The sequence below is a fragment of the Alligator mississippiensis genome, chromosome 4, assembly GCF_030867095.1.
Source record: "Alligator mississippiensis isolate rAllMis1 chromosome 4, rAllMis1, whole genome shotgun sequence".
NCBI lineage: Eukaryota > Metazoa > Chordata > Crocodylia > Alligatoridae > Alligator > Alligator mississippiensis.
Window position 1 is genome coordinate 4876630 of NC_081827.1, and position 23774 is coordinate 4900403.

Sequence of the window (23774 nt, forward strand, 5' to 3'; positions counted from 1 at the left end):
CCCCAGTAAGCGCTGGCGATGCTGTGCAAGTCCTGAGGGTGCTTGTAAAGAGGAAGGTGCTGGTGCATCCAGCATTGAGTTTTGATGCCTTGCTCTGTCAGAGGTGATGGGGATGTTGGCATGAGTCTCTTTTTAGGGGTAGGAGGTGTTTTGCAACAAGTTGGGCTGAGCCAGGCAGAGGACCAGTCCTCACCATGGATCACTTCTGTCTGCTGGGGAAGGGAAGGTCTCTGTGTAAGGAGCATGGGGGGGGGTTGCGGTTCACATCTTGCCCCCATTCCCCAGATATGGCCTGAAGCGGGTTTCTATGAGAAGCTTTGTGATATTTTTACGAGTAATAGTGCCGCTACTCGCTGAGTGGGAAGGGTTAACTTCTGCCCCGGATCCAGGGGAATTGGCATATAGGTTTTAGCCCTATTAGCCCGTCTGGCTGGGTGTGAATGCACCATTAAGCACTGCACGTCTGAGTGCAGCCTTCTCCAAGAGGCAATAGCCGCCTATTCGGGTGGAAACACTTGAAGGACAGTGGCTTGCTTGACTAGGGCTGGGAACAGCAAGGTCTCGGCTTCCCAACAAGGAGCAGAGAGTAGAAATTTCTCAGCGGGAAGGCAGAGCATCCAGAGCACCCTTGGGAGACCCCAAAGCCCCTGAACCAAGAGAAAGGACTTTTGCAAATCCATGGAGGAGGGAGCAGGAGACTGGAAGTGGGTTGGGCTTGGCTGCAGTAGCCTCCAGACCCTACCATCAGCTTTTTTGCTAATAAGCTCTGCTCTGCTTTTAAAAAGGCTGCCCTGCATCGCTGCAATTACAGCAGTGAAAAGCAGGTGCTGGCTCTGAGTTGAAGATGCCACAGGACACGTCAGCTCTTGGCTGGAGCCAGGGCACTGCTTCACAGCCCACGACGGTGCCACGAGCTGGACCCAGGCTCTTGCACGGCTGTGTTGAGTACTGAGCTGTTGGGAGTGGGTCTGAAGGCACTGCTGGGACAGTGCGCCTGGGAGGGGAAAAGGAGGCCATCTTCTCCCCAAGCCTGGGAGAACGGAGCCCTCGGGACTTGGACAGCATCGCTCGTCGTTACTTGGGCTGTCTGTCCTGCGAGGCACAACTTCCAAGCTGGATGTGAGGGAGTCTGTGCGCTACGGCGCTGCCCCTTCCTCCTCACGGCACACGGCTTGCTGTCAGCCACCTCGGGGCGGCCCCCGTCTCTACGGCCCGTGCCCGGTGTTTGGTCAGCTCAGCATCTGCCTCGCAGCCACCCCGCTGACTCGGCCCATATACAGCAGGGTGGCGAGGGGACTCACCGTTTTCACAATGCTCTCATGTTGTCCTCCTTCCCCCAGGTGTAGCATGATGCAGATGCCCTCTGTGGCAGTCTCATGGCCAAAGGGCGGCCGCAACACCCCCTGGTGACCTTGCAATTCCTGCCGGGCTCAGACCCTAAAGTTGTTCCCCCTAGATTGCTCGCTCGCTGCACCTTGTTCTTCTTAAAGGTTGATTAAGGGAGGCTGCCCACAGGCCTTAGAGTGAGCCTTCATCCTAACAATTCCCCATTGAGTATCTCCTGGACCCCCGCTAGTCTCAATCCAGCCCTCGGGACTGATGGGTCCCTCTCGGCCTGACTATGCCCTGTAGGACACCTATAGCCTTAAGGACGGGTTGCACGGCTCCCTTCCTCCCCTACACTACACCCCAAGCCTCACAGGTGTTATCAGTCTGATGTTCAGTTCACACACTTGGCCCCTTTCTCTGGGCTTCTGGACCCCGGTCTCACACACAGACCTTCTCAGCGTCATGGACCCTCGTCTGGCCCTTGCCCTGTCCCTGGACCCTCTGGTCCGACCATCTGCCAGTCCCTGGCTCCTGAGCCTCCAGGTCCCACAATCAGGTACTTGTCCTGCCTTTGGACCTTCTTGGGTCTCCCTGTCTCTCAGCCCTACTTGTCCCTGGACCCTCTGCTCACACTCCCAGCCCTTCCTGGGCCTGGGGTTTGTGGATCCCCAGGTCTTTGCATCCCCAGCTGGGCTGCTGGCCCTCCAAGTAAGCCTTGCCTGCCCTTGCAGGACTCTAGGCTAAACTACTAGGACTACTTAATAATGCACACCTGCCCTCTGGCAGGCACTCAAGCCTTCCCTAGGCTTAACATAAAACAGGGCCACCTGCCCATGTAACCAAGCCCTTCTCTGCCCCAGGTACCTTCCCTTGTTCCCTGCATTGCAGAGTTTCTCATTCAGAGCCACTGCCAGCTCAGGAGTCCTGCTGCTCGGCTCCCAGGAGCTCCTCACTCCATAGCTACTGGGGCAAGGCTAACTGACTATGGCCCATAGGGCACCTGTAGCCTTAAGGACAGATTGCATGGCTCTCTTCCTTCCCTACACCACGCCTCAAGCTTGGACCTTCATAGATGTCATAGATATTAGGGTTGGAAGGGACCTATCAGATCATCGAGTCCGACCCCCGGCAGGAATGAGTGCTGGGATCAGATGACCCATCCAGGTGTTTTCCAATCTCCTCTTAAACACCTCCAAGGAAGGGGACAGCACCACCTCCCTTGGAAGCTTATTCAATATTTTGGCAACCCTCACCATAAAGAATTTTTTCTGATGTCCGGTCTAAACTTGCTCTCCTTCAGTTTGTGGCCATTGCTTCTAGTGACCCCAGTGGGGGGTGCCCTGGTAGACATCATATCCCCTATTTCCTGCTGTCCCCCCCCCCATGAGTGTGTAGATGGCCACCAGATCTCCTCTCAGCCTCCTCTTGCGGAGCCTGAAGAGACTCAAGTCACTCAATCAGTCCACATGGGGGGTTTTCTGTAGTCCTTTAACCAGACGAGTGGCCCTCCTCTGAATCCACTCCAGGCCATCCCCATCCCTCCTGAAGTGTGCTGCCCAAAACTGGACACAGTACTCCAGCTGCAGCCTGACCGCTGTCGCATAGAGGGGAAGTGTCACCTCCCTGGACCTGTTTGTGATGCACCTACTTATGCAAGAAAGAGCACGGTTAGCTTTACTTGTTACCTCCTCACGCTGGTGATTCATGTTCATTTTGGAGTTGACTGCAACTCCGAGATCCCTCTCCTCAGTTGTGCTACTCGGAGTGGTCCATCCCAGAGGGGAGGAGTGTTGATTCTTCCTCCCCACATGCAACACGTGGCACTCATCCTTGTTAAACTGCATCCTATTCTGTTCAGCCCATTTCTCCAGTCTGTCTAAATCTGCCTTGCCATCTAGTTTGTGTACCTCCTCCAAGAGTTTGGTATCATCTGCAGACTTGGATAGGATGCCTTTTGCTCCCTTGTCCAAGTCACTGATAAAGATACTGAACAGTACTGGTCCCAGGACAGACTCCACTGCCCACATTTCTCCAGGTAGAAACCAACCAGTCCACCACCATTCTCTGGGCATAGTCCCATAAGCCAATTGAAAACTTGGGCTCGTCCGGGATTTGAACCCGGGACCTCTCGCACCCGAAGCGAGAATCATACCCCTAGACCAACGAGCCACTTGCATGTCAGAGTCAGCTGCTCCTGGCTGCCAGCACTTTGTGATAGATAAAGGGAGGGGGTGTGTGTATATTATATTTAAAAAAATACCCCTAGGAGAAGCTTGGGAGATGATGTTATCACTATGATGTTCAGTTCGCACACTTGGCCCCTTTCTCTGGGCTTCCCCGGTCTCGCTCTCGGGCCTGTGCAGGCTCTGGGCTTGTAAAACTCAAATCTGAGCTCTCTTCCGTTCAGGTGAGTCCCCCTTTGCCACCTGCAAAGGAGCAGGCATATCCCAGTGCCCTGCTACATCCTCTATGCTTTCCTCAGCATCTGGGGCTGGGAGGGTGAAAAGCATCTCCCACCCCTCATGTCCTTTCTCCCAGGGTTATTTTTTTTAATAAAATATATTTCTATATAAAGAGTTTTATATATATAATATATAATATATATATAATATCTATCATAAACTTTCCATCACACCTCTTAAACTGCATTAAGAAGCCTGCGTCCCCGTTACAATAGATGCGCTCACTCCCCTGTACACCCACCTCTGCCCTCCCCTAACCCACGCGCAGTCCCTTAGTCCAGGTCCCGATCGGGGGTGTACTTCCTCAGTTCATTCCCTGTCCCCGTCGTGGTCGCTGTCACTTCTGCTGATGCCCTTTCTCCCAGGGGGTGAAGGGCAGACCCTGACGCTGCCCCATTCTTGGGCTGCTCTCTGCATCCCGTGATCCCTTCGGTCACGGCTTGTCTGTCAGTTGAGTGAGCAAGGTCACGTGGCACCAAGGGGATTACAGCTGGCGATGAGCAGGGGGTACCAGGGCAGGGTATTTTGGTAGCAGAGGAGGGTCTCCTTCCCATCCCTGATTTTTGCTTCATGGGTATAATTTAGAGACATCCCCCTTGCTATGCATGGTTGCCAATTCATCCCCAAGCTTGCCACTCTGAGGAGCTCCTATGCAACCAAACTCCTGCTATGCGTGGCTGGCCTGTGGAGGGGGTGCAGTGGGGGCTATAGAAAGAAATGCCACTAACTCTAAGCTTGAGGTCCAAAGGCCCCAGGGCAGTGTGGAAGAGGCTGCTTGGCAGGTCTGTAGCTCCGATAGCCTTGGGAGAAGGCACTGGCAGGAGGCAAGGGTGGATTAGGGTGGGCTGTTTTGAGGAGGAAGCAGCATGAGCGTCCTCTCAGTGGCTGATGGGTCTCCCTGTCCGTCGAGGTAGGATGAGAAGCTGTGGGTTTAAACTGCAAGAAGACAAATTTGATTAAAACTATAAGCCAGACTTCCTGAGTATCCACAGGAAACAAGCTGCAAGGGGAAGCAGTGCAGTCTCCTTTTGGAGGTAGCTACAGAGGTCCGGATAGGCAGCTGTCGGGGTGACTTATGGTCTTCCTGCAGGGGACTGGACTAGATGGCCCTTGAGATACCTGCAGCCCTTGAAGTTTATGAGACGTGGTGACAGCAGTAACCGGAGTAATGTCAGAGGAGGGAAAACTCCAGATCTTCCTACATGTTGCTCTATGAAGAATAGGGAAAGGAAACTTTTTCATGGGGGAAGTTACAGTTTCGCACCCTCCCCAGGTTCGTAGAGTTGGAAAGGAGTCGATGCAGCTCGGGGCATGAGACTCTCCGCTCCCTTGTCGGGTGCATTAGGACTGGGCAGGATGGATGGGGACCAGATTTCCTGCCATCAAAAATGCTGCACTTCTAAAGCAGAGCAAAAAAACTCTGACACTTTCCACAACATGAAATTCAGGGAAAGACGTGGGTCGCATCCGTGAGCCTTTCCTCCCCGTTCTGACTCTGCTTCTGCATACACGTCGTGGCGAAGAGTGTGGAGAGGGAGGAACTGAGCTATTTCAGGTATAATTAATATGAAGAAATCAATCGGGTAAAATAACAACAAGCAACAATGATAACCGAATAAGCACAATCGGGTATGTGGAGCACGGACAAGCCAAATGTTCCTTTTCCAACAGAAAGAGCTGAGCAAAACGCGGCGTCCTTCTCCGAGGGCCCCAGCCTGTGTGGGCTTTTTGTAACGAGTCTTGTGCGACTGTGAAATGTCTTTCCTCCTGACAAGTCTGCATTGCTGGCAGGAAAGCTTGCACCAGCGCCGGGTGGAGGAGAGTTTGCAGGGAAAGGGACCTGGGGTCAGCCTGATTCCCGTGGCCGTACAGGCAACCCCGCACTGCTCGTCCGTCCAGTGGCCAGGACATGGTTGCACTAGGGTCTGCCTCTATGAAGAGCTGTTGCAAGGTCTGTGACATTGCCCAGCATTAACAGGGTCCCACTTTTGGGCTTGGCTGGGGTGGAGGCTTGGAGACTCACCTAGTCCTGGGGACAGCTCTTGCGTTTGGTCAGCAACATCCATTACCTTTGTGGCCCATCCTGCATGCTCCGATGCTGTGTGCATGCTAAAAGAGACCTTCAGGGGCACCTTTCATTAGCACTAAATTAACTTTAAAATGCTGCGTCCCTGCCTGGCAGGTCTTTGTGACCTGGCCCTGAGTGATGTACTGCTGGAAGCCGAAGCGCTGAATACGCCTAGCTAGACACCTTCTCCAGTCCTCTCTCCACACTCCCTTCCAGCTCCCAAAGCCAGGACTGCCCTGGTGACCCCGAAAGGTGCAGGGGCTGGTAGACTTTAGGGGCCGAGGTGTGGGGGTCAGGGTTATGTAGAGGTTGGGAGGCCATGGGAGTGCCTGTTGGAAGGACACTGGAAATAGAGCAGAGTCCCCTTCATCCTGAAGGGTTGCGAGGATGGACTCCTGGTAGTGGGGAGGGGAAGACCAACTTTCCCAAGAGTACGAGGAACTTGCGGTTGGATTGCACGGCTGATTTGTACCCTGAGTTGTGCGCGCTCCTGGCACCAGCTGCAAGGAGGTAAAGGCAGCAGGCCTGTGCCCACCTTCATGAGACCACAGTGAAGAAACTGGGATCTGAGCACCAAAAGCCTCCAAGAAGCAGAGGGTTTTTGAAGATCCACATGGATCTTCTTGGTCAGGAGGGGCTGGCCTGGGGTCTGAGCCTCCTTTTGCAGCGGGCTGTGGGAGGGGGTCCTTGGAGCCTGGCTGGTACTGACGGGGCAGCGCAGGAGGGGTGCGGGCTGGGCCCATCACGGCTGCCCCCTGCCTGGGGGAGAGGTGGGGTCTACTGCTCCGGGGTGGTTATTAGCAGCACCAAGTGGATCAGAGCTCCTGAAGGGCAAGGCTGCCCAAAATGCTGCTGTTGCATTGAGATGGTTTTATTTCCAGCAGGTGCTCTCAGATTTGCCTTGACAACCAAGTGATGGGAAATGATCCCTGTGTAACCTCTTCTCAATAGATGGACCCCACATACAGCTCCCAGTCTCCTCCAAGCACCACAGGGCAGTGCATCCCTGAGGGGCTGAGCCCCATTTATAATGCTTGGGTTTGCTCCCCGAAGCTGGGTCAGGACCCTGCAACAGGAGGGGAAACTGAGGATGAGACTGATGCAGGACATGGTGACTGCCTTGTGCATCCAGAGCCAGGGCTCCTACTTCTGTGCCTTGCCCTTGTTGCCTGCACACCCTTCAAAGGGAAGCTGCTTCATGGCAAGCAGGGCATGTGGGATTTGAACCCGTGCCTCAGCAAAGCAGAGGTTTCCTTGCCTGACTGCCAGCCCCTGAGCTGTCCCCAGTCCCTGGGCACCCACAGCTGTCATGACAAGGCTGCGTGGAAGAGCTGAGCAGCTGCTTGTCCTGACTCTCTCATGCCTTTGCAGATGATCTCGATGGTGATGGTGGCGGTGGGAGTCTACGCCCGGCTGATGAAGCACGCAGGTGAGGCAATGGCACTGTTTCTCCACCCCACCGCAGCTGCCTTTAAAAGCTGAGGCAGGGACTCTGTCTTGCTGGGAGGGGAGAGGACGGAGGAATTTCCCTGCCCCAAAGTCAAGGTCTGTGCGGGAAGAGCAATCCTTGTCTCTGGCTCTGGGACTGGAAGGAAGCAATGGGGACACAAGCCTCAGTGGTGGGGAGCGTGGCCCATTTCGTGTGCTGCCACCATACGTGGAGGAGTTGCTGTTCATGTCCAGGGTAAAGGGGCTCTGGCTGGGGTCACCTTAATCACTGCTGTGAAAAGCAGGCCTGGGTGACTTGTGCATCACCCAGGGAACTGCTGCTTGGGGGCTGTGTGGACTCCTGGTGCCCGGTCCCTGCTAATCCCCCTTCCTTAGGCCAACAAGCTTGAGGGAGCCCAGTAGCACCCGCATCTAGCTGGCTGTGTGGACACAGGCAGGCATCCTGCTCCCTTCTGCTGGAGGGGGAGGGAAGGGGATGCCATTAGTAACAGGTTGCGGGGATCACCTCTCTGGATCTGTAGCTGGTGGGGAGGGGAGGCTGCCTCTGGCTCTGGTAGCTGGGAAGGGGCCCGGTAGGAAGGGACCAAAGGCTCCACATGCTCACACGATGTCTCTTCCTCTCTGCTAGAGGCAGCCATGGCCTGCCTCGCCGTGGACCCCGCCATCCTGCTCATCGTGGTCGGTGTCCTGATGTTCCTCATTACCTTCTGTGGCTGCATCGGCTCCCTGCGAGAGAACATCTGCCTGCTGCAGACGGTGAGGGCCTGCGGGCATGGGGCGGACACCAGGCTGGGTGGGGAGGTCTAGGACTGGCAGGACTGCTCGGTGCCCCTGGAGAGCAGGCATAGGCAAGGGTCTCTGCACAGTCTGCACCTTGGATGTGAGACCTCCTCCCCATGGACAGCGAGGTGGTTGCCCGGTGGCTACAGCCAGGAGAGGAGTGAGGACAGCTCAGGGGGTCTCCCTCTCACACAGCCCCCTGGGAGTCAGTTGAGCTTTTCCGCCTGCAGCAAGTGACCTCCCCCTGGGATGCAGGGCTGGGGTCTCACTGCTGTCTACATCCTTCTACCCCAGTGGGTATCATCTTTGCTGGCCCACCATCGGGGTTTGGCGCGGCCAGGTCTGGGATGAAGGAGTGCGCCTCCCTCTAGCGGCCAGCACTAGGAGAGAGATGCCATGTACCAGTGCCGTGCCCCTGTGCCCTGTTTGTGGTACCTCTTTCCCCAAGGAAAGCACCTCCAAGGGCACTGGCGAGGGGGGAAGGGGAATTCTTCATTCCTTGCAGATGAAGGTTAAGGGCTCATGGACAGATCGATGTATTTGTAGTGATTCCTTTTGCAACAGGAATGGGCTGGACCCTGGAGCTTTTGCCAGCCTCACAGGGCAGTCATCTGCATGCGTGTGATAGCACAGGTGCAGGTGATGCTCATCAACCTGTCGGGGCAGCTGCTCAGGAGATGGGGTGCTCCTGCCTGAGATGCTGCCCAGGGCAGGGCATGGGATGCCGTGCTGTTCCAGGCTCCCTTTTCCAACTAAGATGTAGGCTCAGAGCGCTTGCAGTGAGCAAAGGCTCTGCCATACTTTTCCTGAGAGTGGCATATTACCTGAGCACCTATGACACCCTTGCTGCCTCTGTACTTGCCTGCAGCTCCAAAACATGACTATGTCCCAGTCCTTTGCCCTGTTCCACCCCAGGGGTGGCTGCATTTCTGTGCAGGGTGACACGGCTGGGGGATAAGGATCTGTAGAGTACAAAGCATTGGAGGAGCATGGTGTGAGTGCCCAGAGACCCTCTCCATCATGCTCCTCGCACCCCTGCAGCACCAGCCTAACTGTGTTAACAAACACTGCATTGCTTCCTCTACTGTGGCAATCTGCTGATGGGGATTCGTCTTTCCCACACCCACAGTTCTCCGTGTGCCTGACCATCGTCTTCCTCCTGCAGCTGGCAGCTGGAGTGCTGGGCTTCGTCTTCTCTGATAAGGTAGTTACAGATTTGTGGGGTGGAGGACATGCTGTCTTTTGGGGGCTGCGCTGAGTGGCTGGGCCCCAGCCCCGCATGGTTTGTCTTTGTCTCTGTCTCTGGTTGAGTGCTTTTCAAGCATCAAGAAAGACAGTGCGTATAATGAGAGAGCCTTTAATCCCTGTCGGCTGGCTGATCGGACTGGCGAGTGGGGAGGGAAGTGCACAAGGGTTACCTATCTGAAGTGTGCACAACACTGGTCTTTTCATTGAACACCTATAGAAAACAGTTAGATTTTAACAGTCACATAAGAAACCCAATTGCCAGCTACCACACAAGTACCCTATTTCACAGCCTTGGCATGCATACATATTACTTGTCCTCTTATTGTTGAACCTCTTTTCAAACCTCCTTGTTTTCCTGGAAGATGTCACTCGACATTGTTGTCATTTGACATCTTCCAGGTGTGACCTGCAAAGTCTTGAAAACTCCCGGCTCACTGTGTTTCTGGCAGTCCAGTGGAGCCAGGTGCAGGAAGGAGGGGTGGTGGGAAATTTAGAAACAGAGATCCTGTCAAACTAAGAGGAAAGGAGGCCTCCTAGAAGCTGTGGCTTTGTTGAGCCAAGGTTGTGCTGAAGGCTTAGCAAGACCACAGGGGCACAGGGCATCTTAGCCCGTCCACTGGGCTGGGGGCAGGGGAAAGGAGGCATCAGGAACAGCGAAGCTGAGCCATGGAGCGCTTGGGAGCTGGCTTGGCTGATTCAATAGCCCCCTTCCTTTTTGGAGCCTGGGTTTTATGACAGAAGGTGTTCTGCTTGGGGACAGATGATTAATGGCACTGTTCAGAAAACCACTGTGCAGAGTCTGGGCTCCTGAACTGGCATGGACAGAAAGAGCTTTTCCATCTCTCACGGTATCTGGATGACCACACTGCTTTGGGCCAAAGTTTTCCCTGCTGTGGGACTGAGTGACCCGAGTCGCCCAGACCCATGTAGAGCAAGGGGACTGGAGAGTAGGACTGCCCAGCTGGTCTTGCTGTCCAAGCCATGCCTGCCTGAGGGCTTGGTCCCAGCCCCAGCCACCTCTGTGTGGCTCTGCCAGCTTCTGGGATGCCTCCCTGAGTATTGAGTGCCCCCATCAGGGTTGGGGGCTGTACAGGGCAGTTTAGTGAATGGGATTCAGGAAACAGAGGTCTACCACTGTGTGACCACAGGCCTTAGTTTCCCGGGGGGGCGAGGGGGGGGTTTGAACCAACCAGGGAGTCCAAAGAGCTTGGATGCTGCCACGTGAGTACCAGGTCAGGAAGGGTCCCGCTAGCATGTCCTTGTTGGCCCTGCAGGCCCGCGGGAAGGTGAGCGAGATCATCAACAACGCCATCGTGCATTACCGGGACGACCTGGACCTGCAGAACCTCATCGACTTCGGACAGAAGGAGGTGAGTCTGGCTGTAAGAGCCAGGGCACATGCCCCCCCGAGCAGGTCCTGGACATGTCCAGTGCGGGTGGCTGGAGACCCTACTGCTGCAGAGGCAGCTGGCCCTGGGCTTGTGGGTGGCTCAGTGGTTCTCAGCCAGGGTGCTGGGGTGCCCCAGGATCCCTTTGAGTGTTGTGGGGTGCTGCACAAACAGTATTAGCACTGTCAGGTGGTCAGGCACCCACACGTGGTTCACAGGATGAACCCAGAGATTTCAAATAGGAATGCAGAGCATCACAAACTTCCTGACCCGTCATGAGCTTACGCAGTTCTTTGCAACAGAAGAATCACTCTGTTATTTTTCCATAGGAAAGTAAGAGTGAAAGTGAGTTGGCGTTTCTGAGGGGTGTCTTGAGTCTCAAAAAGGTTGAGAACCACTGGAGTAAATGGTTCTTTCTCCTTTCCTGGTGCCCCCACAGCCTGCCTGTTGTAGTCCAGTATAGCCAACTCCAGGCACCTCCTTAGCTGCTCACACACGTGTGCTGACACACTGCTTTGCACTCCTGCAGCCCCTGTGTGCTCCTGCCCCTGTGCTAACGCTGCATCTGGAGCCTAGATCAACTCCCACCCCTCTGTTGAGCCCATATTCACCTCTTGCCTCTCCCATGCTGTCTGTTGGCAATGAAGGTTCAAAGCTGGGGGCTGGAGGCAGCGTGACTGTCACTAGGGAAATGCAACCTCTCCATACTCCTTGTCTTTGTCCTTCACTGCTAACCTTGATCCTATCCGCACTGCAAGCAGACTGGAATTCAAATGACAGGAGCTTTGAGGATAAGGGAAACTTTTTTTCAATCAAGGAGACTACTAACTTCTGTGAAAATGTATGGGACTGTTTTCCATCAAGGAGTGAAGTGCTGTTCACTGCACTGCCAACCTGTGGGTCTTTGTGCCTGGGTGGTTTCTACCGGTGGGTTTTGTTGTGTTTATATAGGACCTATTCAAAGCTAAGTCTTGGATCTAGACTGCAAAGGTCTGCCAGCGAAGCAAAGTTAGGAGTGCAACTAAGATCCCCACCTGCCAGCTGAGAGCTCTTAGCAGAGCCCTTGGAGCAGGCAGCAAGGCTGGCAGTGCTGCTGCCAAGCTAACGATGCTTGTGTGGGGAGGTGGCACAGCTATAAAGCATCCTGCCGCTATGCGAGGGCTCTGCTGACAGAGCTATGGTGGCAGAGCCTCTAGTGTAGACAGTCACCCGTTCCAGTAAGCCTGGGCTCTTTCAGAGGCCGAAGCCCGCTGAGATGTCCCTGCTGTCCTCTCACCCGCTGCCCGCTTTGTGCTGTCCCGTTGCAGTTCAGTTGCTGCGGGGGAATCTCCTACAAGGACTGGTCCCAAAACATGTACTTCAACTGCACTGCCGACAACCCGAGCAGGGAGCGCTGCTCTGTGCCTTACTCCTGCTGCCTGCGCACTGCTGACGAGGTAAGCGCAGCCCCGCCATCCCAGGGGTCCCAGCACCGCCTGCATCCTCCTCCTGCCCTGTGCTGAGAGCCAAGGAAGCTTGTACCCCTAGTAGCTGTGGGAGGGGGAGATGGCTCCCTTCCCCCTAAATCTGGGGCATGGCAGGGAAGCTGTGTACACAATGCCCCACACTGTGGGCAGCTTTATTTTATCTCAATTGGACCACGGTTCGATTCCCAGACACGCACATAACTACAGCCATCGGGGCACCAAACGTCTGGACTCAGTCTGGTCTTTTGTCTCGCTGGTCTAAAGCGGGGGGTGGAAGGTCTGGGCAACCTCCGCTCTATTGTGATCTTTACCCTTTGAACCTTACCCCTGCCGCAGGCTTGGCCCTGAAGACTCTGCAGCGAGTTACACCGGGGTGCGGCCGCCAGGGGGCACTTGGAGCCCAGCTGCTTCTCCAGGACGGGCTGGCTGCAGAGCCCCTGTCCTGAGTGGGGTCAGCCGTGGCGGCTGCAGGGGAGGTGACTGAGGGTGCTCTGTACTGGATGGTATGGTGCTAACTTCTCCTGGCTGAGAGGGGGGCAGTCCAGGGGGTGCTGCTTCCCTGGGGCTGACAGTTTCTAAACCAGTGATTCTCCACTGGGGTCCCTTGAGACCCTTTCGAGGGTGCCGTGGGGTGCCACGCAGTGTTAGCACTTGTGATGCATGCAGATATAAGTCACTAGATAAACCCCGAGGTTTCCAGTAGGTTTCGAAACACGCTGACCCCCCCCTTGCCACCTTTCTGGGTTCTTTGCAACAGAAGAATTGCTCTGTTATTTTTCTGTAGTCAAGAAACAAGTGAAAGCCAAGAGCCAGGATTTTCCAAGGAGGGCTCTTGAGTCCAGTGAGGTTGGAAACCATTGGTCTAGGCCCTAGAAAGAGGGGTACTGGGTCATCGGTCCTGAGTGATAAGACCCAGGGAGTCCTCAGGGAACGTCCTGCCATAATGAGCAGGCCAGGACCTGCAAGGCACCAGCCCTGCCCTCGCCAGGAGCCTTAGAGAAGCAGCTGCTGGGAAGCAGCGTGGTCTTAGCTCCCACCCTGAAGATGGCTGCTGTGTAGATCAGGTGTCCCCTATAACCCACCTGGTGCATGGCAGCTACCGCTGTCCCCATCCCGGAGCCTGCACTAGTGATGGGGAGGCCTGGGGGACTCAGACGGTGGAGCATCGGCATCCGTGCAAATCTGCTACTAACAGGGAATCTGCTCCCTGAGGAAGCCGTGACTCTGTGGCCCTTCCTTTCCTTCTGGAAGAGGCAGCAGGAGTGTCTGCCTACGAACAGCTCTGTGCAGGGGACCCATGATCCCATGGCTGTGTGGGGGACTCGGGTCTCTCCCAAGTCTCTCTCTAATTGCTCCTGGGTCTCACCCGCACCCAGGCTGTCATCAACACCATGTGTGGCCAGGGCATGCAGGCCATGAACTACCTGGAGGCCAGCAAATTCATCTATACCAATGGCTGCATCGACAAGTTGGTCAACTGGATCCACAGTAACCTCTTCCTGCTGGGAGGCATCGCGCTGGGCCTGGCTATTCCACAGGTACCGCGTCCAACCCCGTCTCCCCACCCCCCTGCTCACCGGGTTGGGGGTCCTGAGGTCACCACCTATGCCTCGGAGCAAAGGGAACACGTGCCAAGGGGCCAGTCCTTTAGCTAGGAGGTCCCCTGGACCAAAACCAAACTGACCCCCCCTTTAGATTTGGAGCCAGGGACTGGGGCTGGAAGATGTGGATACCCCTGTATGTTCCCACCACCCAGAGCACCCAGAATTGGATCCCCCAGCCCTGGCTCTGGCAGGAGGAGCCCACTGAACTGGGCTGGGGGCTCCAGATGGAGCAGTGGCCCTTGGGGTGCATGGGAGAGAGGGGAAGCAGCCAGGGATTGTGGACTGGGGCTGTGTGTGCAGATCTGGGTTATTGGGCAGGGCACGGCCCTCGCCAGCTCCAGCATGGGCCACAAGTGTCCACAGGGTGGGCAGAGCTTTCTGCCTGGCCCAGCCTCAGCACAGGGGAGTCCCCTGGTTGGCCAGCCAGCGTCTGAAGGCAGCCATGTCTCGTCACAGCCCTGTGGCCGGCTCTGGTCCCTGGGTAAGCCGGAGCTGCTGCACTGCCCAGGATTTGCAGCGGGTTCACAGTGCTCTCTCCTCTCCATGCAGCTCGTGGGAATCCTGCTGTCCCAGATCCTCATCAACCAGATCAAGGACCAGGTCAAGCTGCAGCTCTACAACCAGCAGCACCGAGCGGACCCTTGGTACTGAGCACCCCCAGCCCAGGGGGAGCCCCTCTTTCCTATGGAGGGGGCTGGGTGTGCAGTCCTGGAAGAAGAGGAGCCCTGCCTTTCCCTCCCAGCCACTCATGCTGCCCTGCAGGGCCGTGGGGGGATGTGGGGAAGCAAAGGGTCCCCTGACCAGGAGAAAGAGGCTGCTACGTCTCAGGAATCCTGTCACCTCCTTGCCCACGTGATTTGGACCCTGATCTTGCCAGGAGCTTTTTTTTCGAGCAAAGGTTTCCCAAGCCCCATCTCAGATCGCATCAGGACTTGTTAGCAGCATCTTTCCCGAGGAAGCCACGCGTCGGAGGAGCCTGCTTCAGCGGGTAGAGAGTCCCAATGGGTAGAGAAGGGGGATGGAGCCATGTCGGGGTACGCTCCTTTCCCCCTGCGGGGTTCTGGCTAGGGGCTTTGCCCTCCTCCAGGCCCCAGGCCTGGTCACTGTATAAACCTACAGATTTGGAACCAGAGTGGGATTAACACTCCCACCCCCGGGCCTCTGCAGAGAGCTTTGCTGATGCTGTTTAAATGTGTCAAAGTCGGGGAGGTGTCTGAACCAAAGCTAAGCAAGGAAGGGACAGAGGATCATAGAAAATGAGGGTTGGAAGAGACCTCAGGAGGTCGTCTAGTCCAATCCCCTGCTCAAAGCAGGACCATCCCCAGTGGAGTATGTCAAATCCTAGGTCCTCCCCGCCCAGAGCCAGGTTGATGGAAAGCCCAGCAGTTTCTGTAGCCTGCAGCATGCAAGGAAGTGATGGAGCCACCATTCAGTCCAGCCACCTTGGACTCCACAGCTTGAATGATGAGGTACCGCTCACAGCTGGACTACTGGAGGGCATGGGCCTTTGCCACAAGCCTAGAGCAGGAATTGAATTCGTGCCTTTGTGGGGCATAGCAGGATGCCCGCACCACTTTACCACTGTGCACCGAGGAAGGATGGGAGCTTATAAAGTGCTGGGTGAGGCTGGGCTGGCGGGGGGAGGGCAGGAATGGGCCCAGTGCCTCTTAGCCCAGGGATGATGGAGGCTGGCACTTGTCCCCGTGCGTTGAGGAAGGTGCCGACTCCCTGCATTTCCTGCTGCGGCAGGTCTCGGAGCTGGGCCCAGCATCCGGGGGTCTCTGTGTGCTCCCCCGAGAAGCCCTGGTGTCGGGAGGAGCTGATGATTTCTGGTGCAGGGGGGTTGCCTGGGGGGGCAGCTGCTGCATTACATTGTGGAAGGGACCTCCAGAGGTCACATCCAGTCCAGCCCCTGCTCAGGGCAGGATCAGCTGTGGCTAAACCATCCCCAGCCAGTGTTTGTCCAACCTGCTCTTGACATTTTCCAAGGATGGAGGCTTCACCACCTCTCTAGGTGCCTGTTCCAATGTTTGACCGCCCTCCAAGTCAAAAGGTTCCCCATCTCCAACCTAAATTTGCCCTGCAGCAGCTTGATACCATTGCTCCTAGTCCTGTCCCCTGCAGCCATAGAGAAAAGCCCATCTCCATCCTCTCTATCATCAACCTTCAGAGATTTGAAGGCCATGATCAAATCCCTCCTTGGGCTTCTCTTCTCCAGACTAGATCACCCTAGTTCTTCCCTCATCTGTCCTGCCTCCCAGGCTCCTAATAATTTTTGTTGCTCTTTCCAAACTCCACGTCCTTCTTGACACACGGGGCCTAAAACTTGGAGCAGTGCTCCACTTTGGGAGGTTTGAAGCAAAAATGTCCCTCCCTTGATATTTTGATGCCTTTGTCTCTCCTGGCATGTGGAATTCGGGGTCCCAGATGCTCAGCCGTGGAGGACTTCCCCAGTCCATGTGCCTTCAGCAAGGTGATAGGAGCCACCTAAAAATGCTGAGCCTTTGTTTGCTGAACAAAGATTGGGTCTCCTTCCATGCTATTTAAACCGTCCAGTACTGTTCTCCACGGCCCCCTCTGTGTTCCCAGATGGATCCATTTGCAGGAGCCCTTGGGTTTGGAGCTTGAGTTAAAGTCTTGCCTTGGAGTCGATACTGGTTACCTGCACCTCTCTGCACCCCCAGGGTGTAAATGGCAGCGCTTGGCTGGCCATAATTTATCCAAGTGCACGTGCCTTGACCCCTGCTGTTGGAGATGCCCCCACCCGACTTCCAAAGAGAAAGTGGAAGGGATCAGCCGTGTCGCATCTTGCATGGGTTTGGCTTGACTGGGCAGGATGTGGCTGGGGAATAGGAATAAAATACACCAGGGTCCCTCTCTCCATAAGGTTTTCCATGTCCACCCTGCTGGGTGATCCATCTACCTCCTGCAAAGCCACAGGGCATTGGATCCTGGAGAGGCTGCCCAGTGCAATGGCTTCTCTCAGGCCAGGCTGGGGTCTTCACCCTCTGGAGCCTTCGGTCCAGGCTCTGACTCTCTGAAAGAGGCTCCAGCCCAACCTGAAGTGACGCCCGGCCGTGGAGAGTCCTGGGGAGGTTCGACCAAGAAGACCACAAGTTGGGACCTTGTCACCCTTGACTCCAAACCAGAGGGGTTGGTTGCACTTTGGGAGGGCCCTGCAGTGTGATGGTACCAGGTTGACCTGCAAACGGGAAGGTGCTAGGGCTTGGGCTGCTTTTTTTTCCCTACTTGGGATGGGTTTTATCAAGAAAAAATGGATTGTCTTGGGGAAAAAAACCTGCTTCAGAGGGTCAATGGGAAGTTATAAGCATTGCTCTTCTCCTTGAAGACCTGCAGGTGAGCCACGAGATCCATAGGCTGTGCTGGCAAGTCCGGCCGCCCCTGCCCCGTGGGCACCCTATGCCCCTAAGGAGAAGGAGCTCTCTCCAGCAAAGAGGAGGCCATCACTGCCTTCTTCCCACCTGGGTGTTTTTTTCTTTTTTTTTAAACTCCTTCCTTGTGCCAGAGGAAGGAGTGGGCAGAGACTAACCTGCTTTGTGGGTGTCTGTATGTAACGCGTGGGGTCTGTCTTTGTCTGTGGAATTAATTCGTGTTTCCCTTTCGGCTTCAGTGGAGAATAAAAGCAAATTTGGGCTTGAGCTGGAATGGCCTGTTCTTCCGTCTCTGTTCCCGGGATAATCCCGAGCGCGCGGACACGTGGAGGACGGACTGGTGGGAAGAGGCATCGCTGCCCCTCTTGGAGAGGATCGGCACTCTTCATCTGTGTGTCCTCAGCCCTCCATTGCTAATGGAGATTCTCCTTGAGTTTGTACAGTCCCGGCTCTGTTTCGGGAAGGGAAGCCTCTGCAGGGCTCTCTGACTGCTCAAGGCTGCTGTCTTGGTTCCCACAAAACTGCATGGGTGCAGCTGGTTGCATGTTACACGAGCAAGTCCTCCTCTATCTCCTTGATGGTCGTGCTAGGAAGAGGGGCTGTGCCTGTAGCTGGATAGCTTCCTACCAGACCCCCTTGTTAAATTGCTCATTGCCCCGGTTTTGCTAGCACTTGCATCTGTCCTGCCAACTCGGGTGCCAGGTGGAGACGCGATGTGACCTGAGCAAACTGAAGCTTTGTGTGGGATCAGCCCTTGTTGGAGCTGCCGGCGTAGGGATGGGACTTAGCACCAGGCTGGCTCGAGCTGCAGCCCCGTGGTCGAGTCCTGCAGTCCTTGCAGTGCGCCGTCTTTGCATGTATCGGCATCCTCCGTCCCGGGAAGTCGCAGCAGCAATGGGCTGCTCTCTGCTTGTGGCACATTTGGCCAATGTCAGGTGGGGTCAGAGACATCACTGTATTTTGGGGCTCTTATTTCAGGTTCAGCAAGGCTCAAACAGTGCCCACCCCTCACCCTGACGTAGGCTGCAGTGGAGAAGGGATGGGAAGATGCATGTGAGGGGGAGATCCCAATTAAGTGCCCTTTGGGCTCGAGGTAGGTGAGATGCCAGGTTGCTGAGCAGCCAGAGGCCAGTCCGGATCCTCAGACACGGTCCTCCCATGCTTTGCATCCTCAGTGCCAGGCTTTGTGGCCGGGACAGGACCGTGCTCATCGGCTCCTCTCTGGCCAGCCGCTTTGCCCGTGGCCTGTATTGGCAGCACGGTCTCACTGCTGTGCGCCAGCGTGGCGCTCCCCTGGGCCGTCCCCTGCTAGCCCCCCGGCTGCACAGGGTGCTGCGAACGGCCCTCCTCCCCGAGCGCGCGGCATCTGTCTGACACATGAGCCACGGCACGGATTTTGGCGAGGGCCGAGAAAGGCAATTTCATCATAACTTTTTTTCCCCCCCTCCTTTTCCCCCTTCTTCTGAAAGCAGGATTGAGCAGGCGTTGGGGCCTGGAGGTGAGATCACTCCTCCGTGCCCCTGGGTGTTTGGAAGAGGCCTCAGTCCTTAATCCCCCTGCCCCCCTTTCCTGGGCTCTGACGTGAATGTGGGTGGGTTTTTCCTCCTCTGGCTCCCGGTTTGCTGGGAAAGGCAGGGAAGATTTTGCTGTGGGCTGGAGCTGGCAGCATCAGGCTGTGTGTGTGTGGTCCTCCTGCGTGTCTCCTCTCCTCTCCTCTCCCCCGCCCACCCCTGCTCCCTCCGTGCAGCTCCCCGGCCATGTTTCGGCTCCGCTGGCGGGGACCAGCAGCTCCGGCGCCTTGGGGTATCCAGCCGGCCTGGCCCCAAAGCAGGAAAGCTCAGTGAGGAGCCTCTGCCAGCTGGAGCCAGATGAAAACAGTCCCTGGGCGAGCGGCAGAGGGCTTGGGAGTGGAGGAGCCCAGTCCTAAATATGTGTGCACGTGTGTACGTGTGTGTGTGTGTGCGCGTGTGTGTGTCTCAGGGAAAGTCCACGTCAGGCTTGCATCTCCTCCTCCCCTGTTGAGCTCAGGGCGGGGGCTCAGCCCGGAGATCTGGGTTTGGGTGTTGCTTCCTGGCGTTGCAGTAGCACTTTCCCTCTTGGGATGGCAGGTGGGGCGAGCGCCCTGCTTTGCTCCGTGTGGCTCTGACCCCCCTGCCGCGGGTACCGGAGCAGGAGAAAAGAGGCCTGGGTGCTCTGGTAGGCATCGAGCACCTCTAAAAAGCCAAGCCCACCCATTCCTGCTCCAACCCCTTCTTCGTCCCACCTAGCCCACCATCCTGTCTGCATCTTGGGGTCTCTAGGCTGCTTCTGGGCTAAAAAATCATCCCGCCGTGCACCATAACCAACCAGCCTTTGCAGCAGGGTGTTGCAGGGGAGCTGGCAGGCTCTTTGTTGGTCATTTTGGGGTAAGGGCTTTGCACCCCTGGGGAAGCCCCGTCTGAGTCCTGGTCCCAGCAGCAGCGCTTGGAGAGAGACTAAAGCAGGCACACGGCTAAAAGCACTTTCCGGGAGGCCTGTGTCTGAGGCCGAGGCTTGGCTGAAGGACATCTGGAGCTGGACAGCAAGGAGACGCAGCCCAGGGGTTGCAGTGTCTCTGGTGAAAGCCTCTCTCTAATAAGGGTGCTAGACTGGCACAGACTGCCCCAATCCCAAAGGGTCAGGTCCTACCCCCTTTTGGGCGTCTGAATGAAACCCTCTCGTCCCGCCACCCTGCTCCAGCTCTGGAGAGGAGGGAGGGCAGGTGGAGCTGCTGCATTTTGCATTGTTACCATCCAAGGGAAGGCGTGCCGCAAAAGTAGCCTGGTTTTTCAGGGATTGGAGCAGGGTGGAATAGGATCTCGCTTTAAATCCCCAAGTGCCCAAAGCACTTCAAAGCACCACTTACAATCCAGCCCAAGGCCCTGCCGCTCCAGCCAGCTGGGATGGAGACAGGGAGAAGCAAAGCGGCTTGTCCAGCATCACGCAGCAAGTGGACCCCTGAACTTGGACCAGACCCAGAGTCCTAGGCCAGGACCTTGGGCCCTGACACGTCTTGATCTGTAAGTGAGAACTGCTGTATTGCTTAACCAAATACACACATTCAGAGCTATTGCAGTGTCAGCGAGGAGGGACAGAAACTCCCACCCCTACACTTTACAGGAACGGGGGGTGGGTGTGACACCCCTTATAGCGAATGCTCTTTTTTTTGGTATTTAAAAATAAATGAAAAACCCCGGCTGGCACAAAGCAAGCCAGCATCCTTCCATCCTGCGCGCAGGACTAGAGCGATGCCACAGGGGCTTTCTAGGTTAAGAAGGGAAGAAGTCCCCCCCTGCCCTTTCTGCCTGGAAGCAGCTGCATCTGTGTATATTTAAATGCTTGCAAATGATTTAAAAATTGTATTTTATTTTATTTTTAGGCCCGACCACAGAAGCCCAGCTGTGGAGTCCTGGCAGACTGACCCGCGAGTGTAAACAGGCTCGACATCATGTTTTGGCTCCTGCCAATCATGGAAGAAACTCGAGGCCAGTTGATTGTGGAAGAAACACCCGCCCCTTACACCCAAGGAAACCAACCTATGGGGATGCGTCTTGTCCCAGGTGAGCCGTATATACCATACGCACACGCGTGCACACACATATAAACTTTATATTGATATTGATTTGTGTGCATGTGTGTGTGTGTACATTTGTGTGTGCATATATATGTGTATGTATTTGTATGTACAGACACACATTGGCTGTCTGAAGAGAGAGGATTTCTTAGGGTGATCTCTTTTATAGGAAGAACTGCACAGCTGGGGTAGACTTAGACAAGCTTTTGAATGCAACGCAGTCTTCATCAGGTCTGAGCGGTGCAAGCCAAGCCCGGCATAGTAAAGAACAATTGCTGGCCCTGGGGAGAGACAAATTGCTGGGGGTAGCTTTAGCAGTAGAAAAGAAGCTGTGGACAGAGGTCAAGGCCCATCAGAAGGCAGGTGGGTCATTCTCACCTTTCTAGCGTGGAAAGAATTTGGGAGTCAGGTAGATTTTAATGTGCCACAAAACCAATAACAATATTAAATCCTTGGTTTTTACTGTCTGGACAGTCTGGATTTTTGTTCTCAAGTTTGCCTTTGAAAGGTGTAACATAGATTTCCCTGGAGTAGGAGGACGGTGAGGTCGGAGAAGGAGCAGTTGTTCTGTGAGAAGTGTGCTCCTAATGGTGTATGTACATCTTTGCTCTCTATATTTTTTTCTGTGCAAGTCTTAGTAACATGACTGGGGGAACTGGGGCACCTCTCAGCTGGGGGAACTGGGCTGATTTAGTCTGGAGAAGAGAAGACCGAGGGGATTGAATAGCAGCCTTCAACTCCCTGCAGGGGGCTGCAAAGATGGAGCTGGACTGATCTCAGTGGGGGCAGATGACAGGACAAGGAGCAATGGGCACATTTACACATGCTCCATGGGGGGCGGCACTTTAATTAGAGCAGCTTTTGGAGTTGCTCTAATTAAAGCGCCACCGTGTCTTGTGTATTAGTATCCCCATGCTTAAAAATGGCGCTGAGGACACTTGAATGAGAGCTTTAGTTCAAGCACCCCCGCTGTCATTTTTAAGCACAGGGATGCTGATACCTGAGACTCAGGAGCCTGCTGAGGTGCAGTAGTTGCCACACTCCTGCAGACTGAATTAATTGAGACTCAATTAATTGAGTCTGCTCCGACCTGCTGGGATTCCTGTACATCAGAGCAGCCTCCGTGCTCGTGTATAGGTACCCCATGGTCTCAAGTTGCAGCAAAAGATGTTTAGGTTGGATATTAGGAAAAACTTTCTAACCAGGAGAGTAGTAAAACATTGGAACAAGTCACCCAGAGAGGTGGTGGAGTCTCCATCCTTCGAGGTTTTAAGGCCCAAGTAGACCAAGCCTTGGCTGGGATGATGTATTTGGGGTTGGTCCTGCTTGGAGCAGGGGGTTGGACTGGATGTGACCTCCCGAGGTCCCTTCACACCCTCATTTTCTGTGATCTTCGTGCATAGTTACTGTTTCATCTCACCCACATAGTTGCCGTGAGGACACTTGATGCATTGGATCCAGCGTATCGCTTTTTGGGAAAGGCGTGTGTAGGAACCGTGGATCCTGATGAGTTGGTTATGGGGTGGTGATAGCAGTGGCAGTGGAGATGCGCTGACAGGTGAACCCTTCTTGCTAAGGCAAGGCTGTGTCGCCCTTGATGTCTCTTGGGCATGCTGATGGTGAGTTAGGCAAGGTTGGGAGTTGTTTGAAAGCCAGGAGCAGAAGGGCTGGGAATATTTCCTTCAAGGGCTGATGTTTGCCTGAAAAGCAGACTTGCTGTTGCTGGGAGAGCCCCACCAAGGAACGGGCCGGGATATGGCCCACATTCTCCATGCAAACGGACAAGCTGGTCCACAAGCCATTCCCTGTCGCTGCAAACTTCTGGCTTGCTGGGGTGAGGAAGCGCTGGGACCTAGATTTGGTTTGGGGACGGTATAATCAGGCTCCCGCCACCCCCAGCTCTGCTTTTCTCTTTGCAGCATCCAAGAAGCCAGGAGTAACCAGCCTCCGCTTGTGTGCGGCTGGAGAGGAGCCCCAGCACTAAGTGCTTGGATAAGGTTTTGGAGGGCTGCAGCTGGAGTTGCACAGCTGGATGGGAAATGCAGAAAGGACGTGCACCTTGCACTGGTGGGGAAAAACAAGGGTTGCCTTGGTGTCTGCCTCCCAGCCCCCACCGGGACGGGGCTGGCTTCTGCCTGTAAAGAGCTGGAAACAGACAAAAGAAAATCCTCTTTTGTCCTTTCCCTGGGCATTTGCTGCTCCTCAGTTACCTTGGGGGGGGGGTGTTAGGAAGGGGGGGAGCACTGGGGATTTAATCACTATGTGCATCTGCTTGCTTCTAGGGCAGTGATAAAACATCTGTGCCCCCTTCAATCTGAGCGCTGGGGCAGGAGAAGGGGGTGCACTCGGGCTAGGAAAAGAGTGGGAATTAAAAATTGGGTAGAAATAGCCAGTGACCAAGGAGGAATCGGCCAATGGTGGATTCCCATGAGAGAGGACTGGAGGGGTTGATAGTCTGATGTCCGTACAGCGCCTGGCACTCAGGGCTCAGCTCCCTGACTGGTACTCTCTTGGGATTTCTGGACCGGCACTAAGTTCAGTGCTCATCCAGACTCCCCGTAAAAAGCTTATTAGTGATCCATGGTTTAAAACTCGACAAAAACACCTTTCACATTCAAGCTGTGCTGGCCATGTGTATGATGCAACCAAAAACCAACCCTTTCTTTGCCAAGCTGGGCCAGGATCCACCACCGGGATCCACTCCTTCCTCCCAGAACAATTTGCTGTGTCCGCAGTGGAGGATCGGCCTCCTCTGTCGTCTCCAGACTCACCGATGACTCCCCCAGGTACTGGAAGACCATCGTCCTCCTATCGAGGGGCTGCCAACGATGCCGACTCCCAAAGTTATGCAAAGGGCCTGTCTGTCCAGGCTCCCCATCGGAGTCGGTCCTGCAGGGAAAGGCTGGGACCTCGAGCTGGACAAAAGCGGCGGTGGACAGAAAATCTCTTACCATTGCTCTGCCCCGTGTTTCTCCAGAGAGGAGCAGGTCTCCTGT

The 23774-nt window shown here is 55.3% G+C and overlaps 1 protein-coding gene and 1 non-coding gene across 2 annotated transcripts in view; one reads left to right on the forward strand and one right to left on the reverse strand.

Annotated features, from left to right (window-relative positions):
* The window catches only part of TSPAN33 (tetraspanin 33), a 34512-nt gene extending 17059 nt beyond the window's left edge, over positions 1-17453 (forward strand). The window contains exons 2-8 of the mRNA XM_059725706.1: positions 7231-7288; positions 7937-8064; positions 9218-9292; positions 10611-10706; positions 12032-12160; positions 13567-13728; positions 14344-17453. Coding sequence (XP_059581689.1) covers positions 7231-7288; positions 7937-8064; positions 9218-9292; positions 10611-10706; positions 12032-12160; positions 13567-13728; positions 14344-14445 — 750 coding nt within the window. The 3' untranslated portion in view covers positions 14446-17453. The remainder of the gene's footprint in view (positions 1-7230; positions 7289-7936; positions 8065-9217; positions 9293-10610; positions 10707-12031; positions 12161-13566; positions 13729-14343) is intronic.
* TRNAP-CGG (transfer RNA proline (anticodon CGG)) lies at positions 3427-3498 on the reverse strand. The gene has a single exon. It is a non-coding gene; the product is annotated as a tRNA-Pro (tRNA).
* Positions 17454-23774: the final 6321 nt, after the last annotated feature.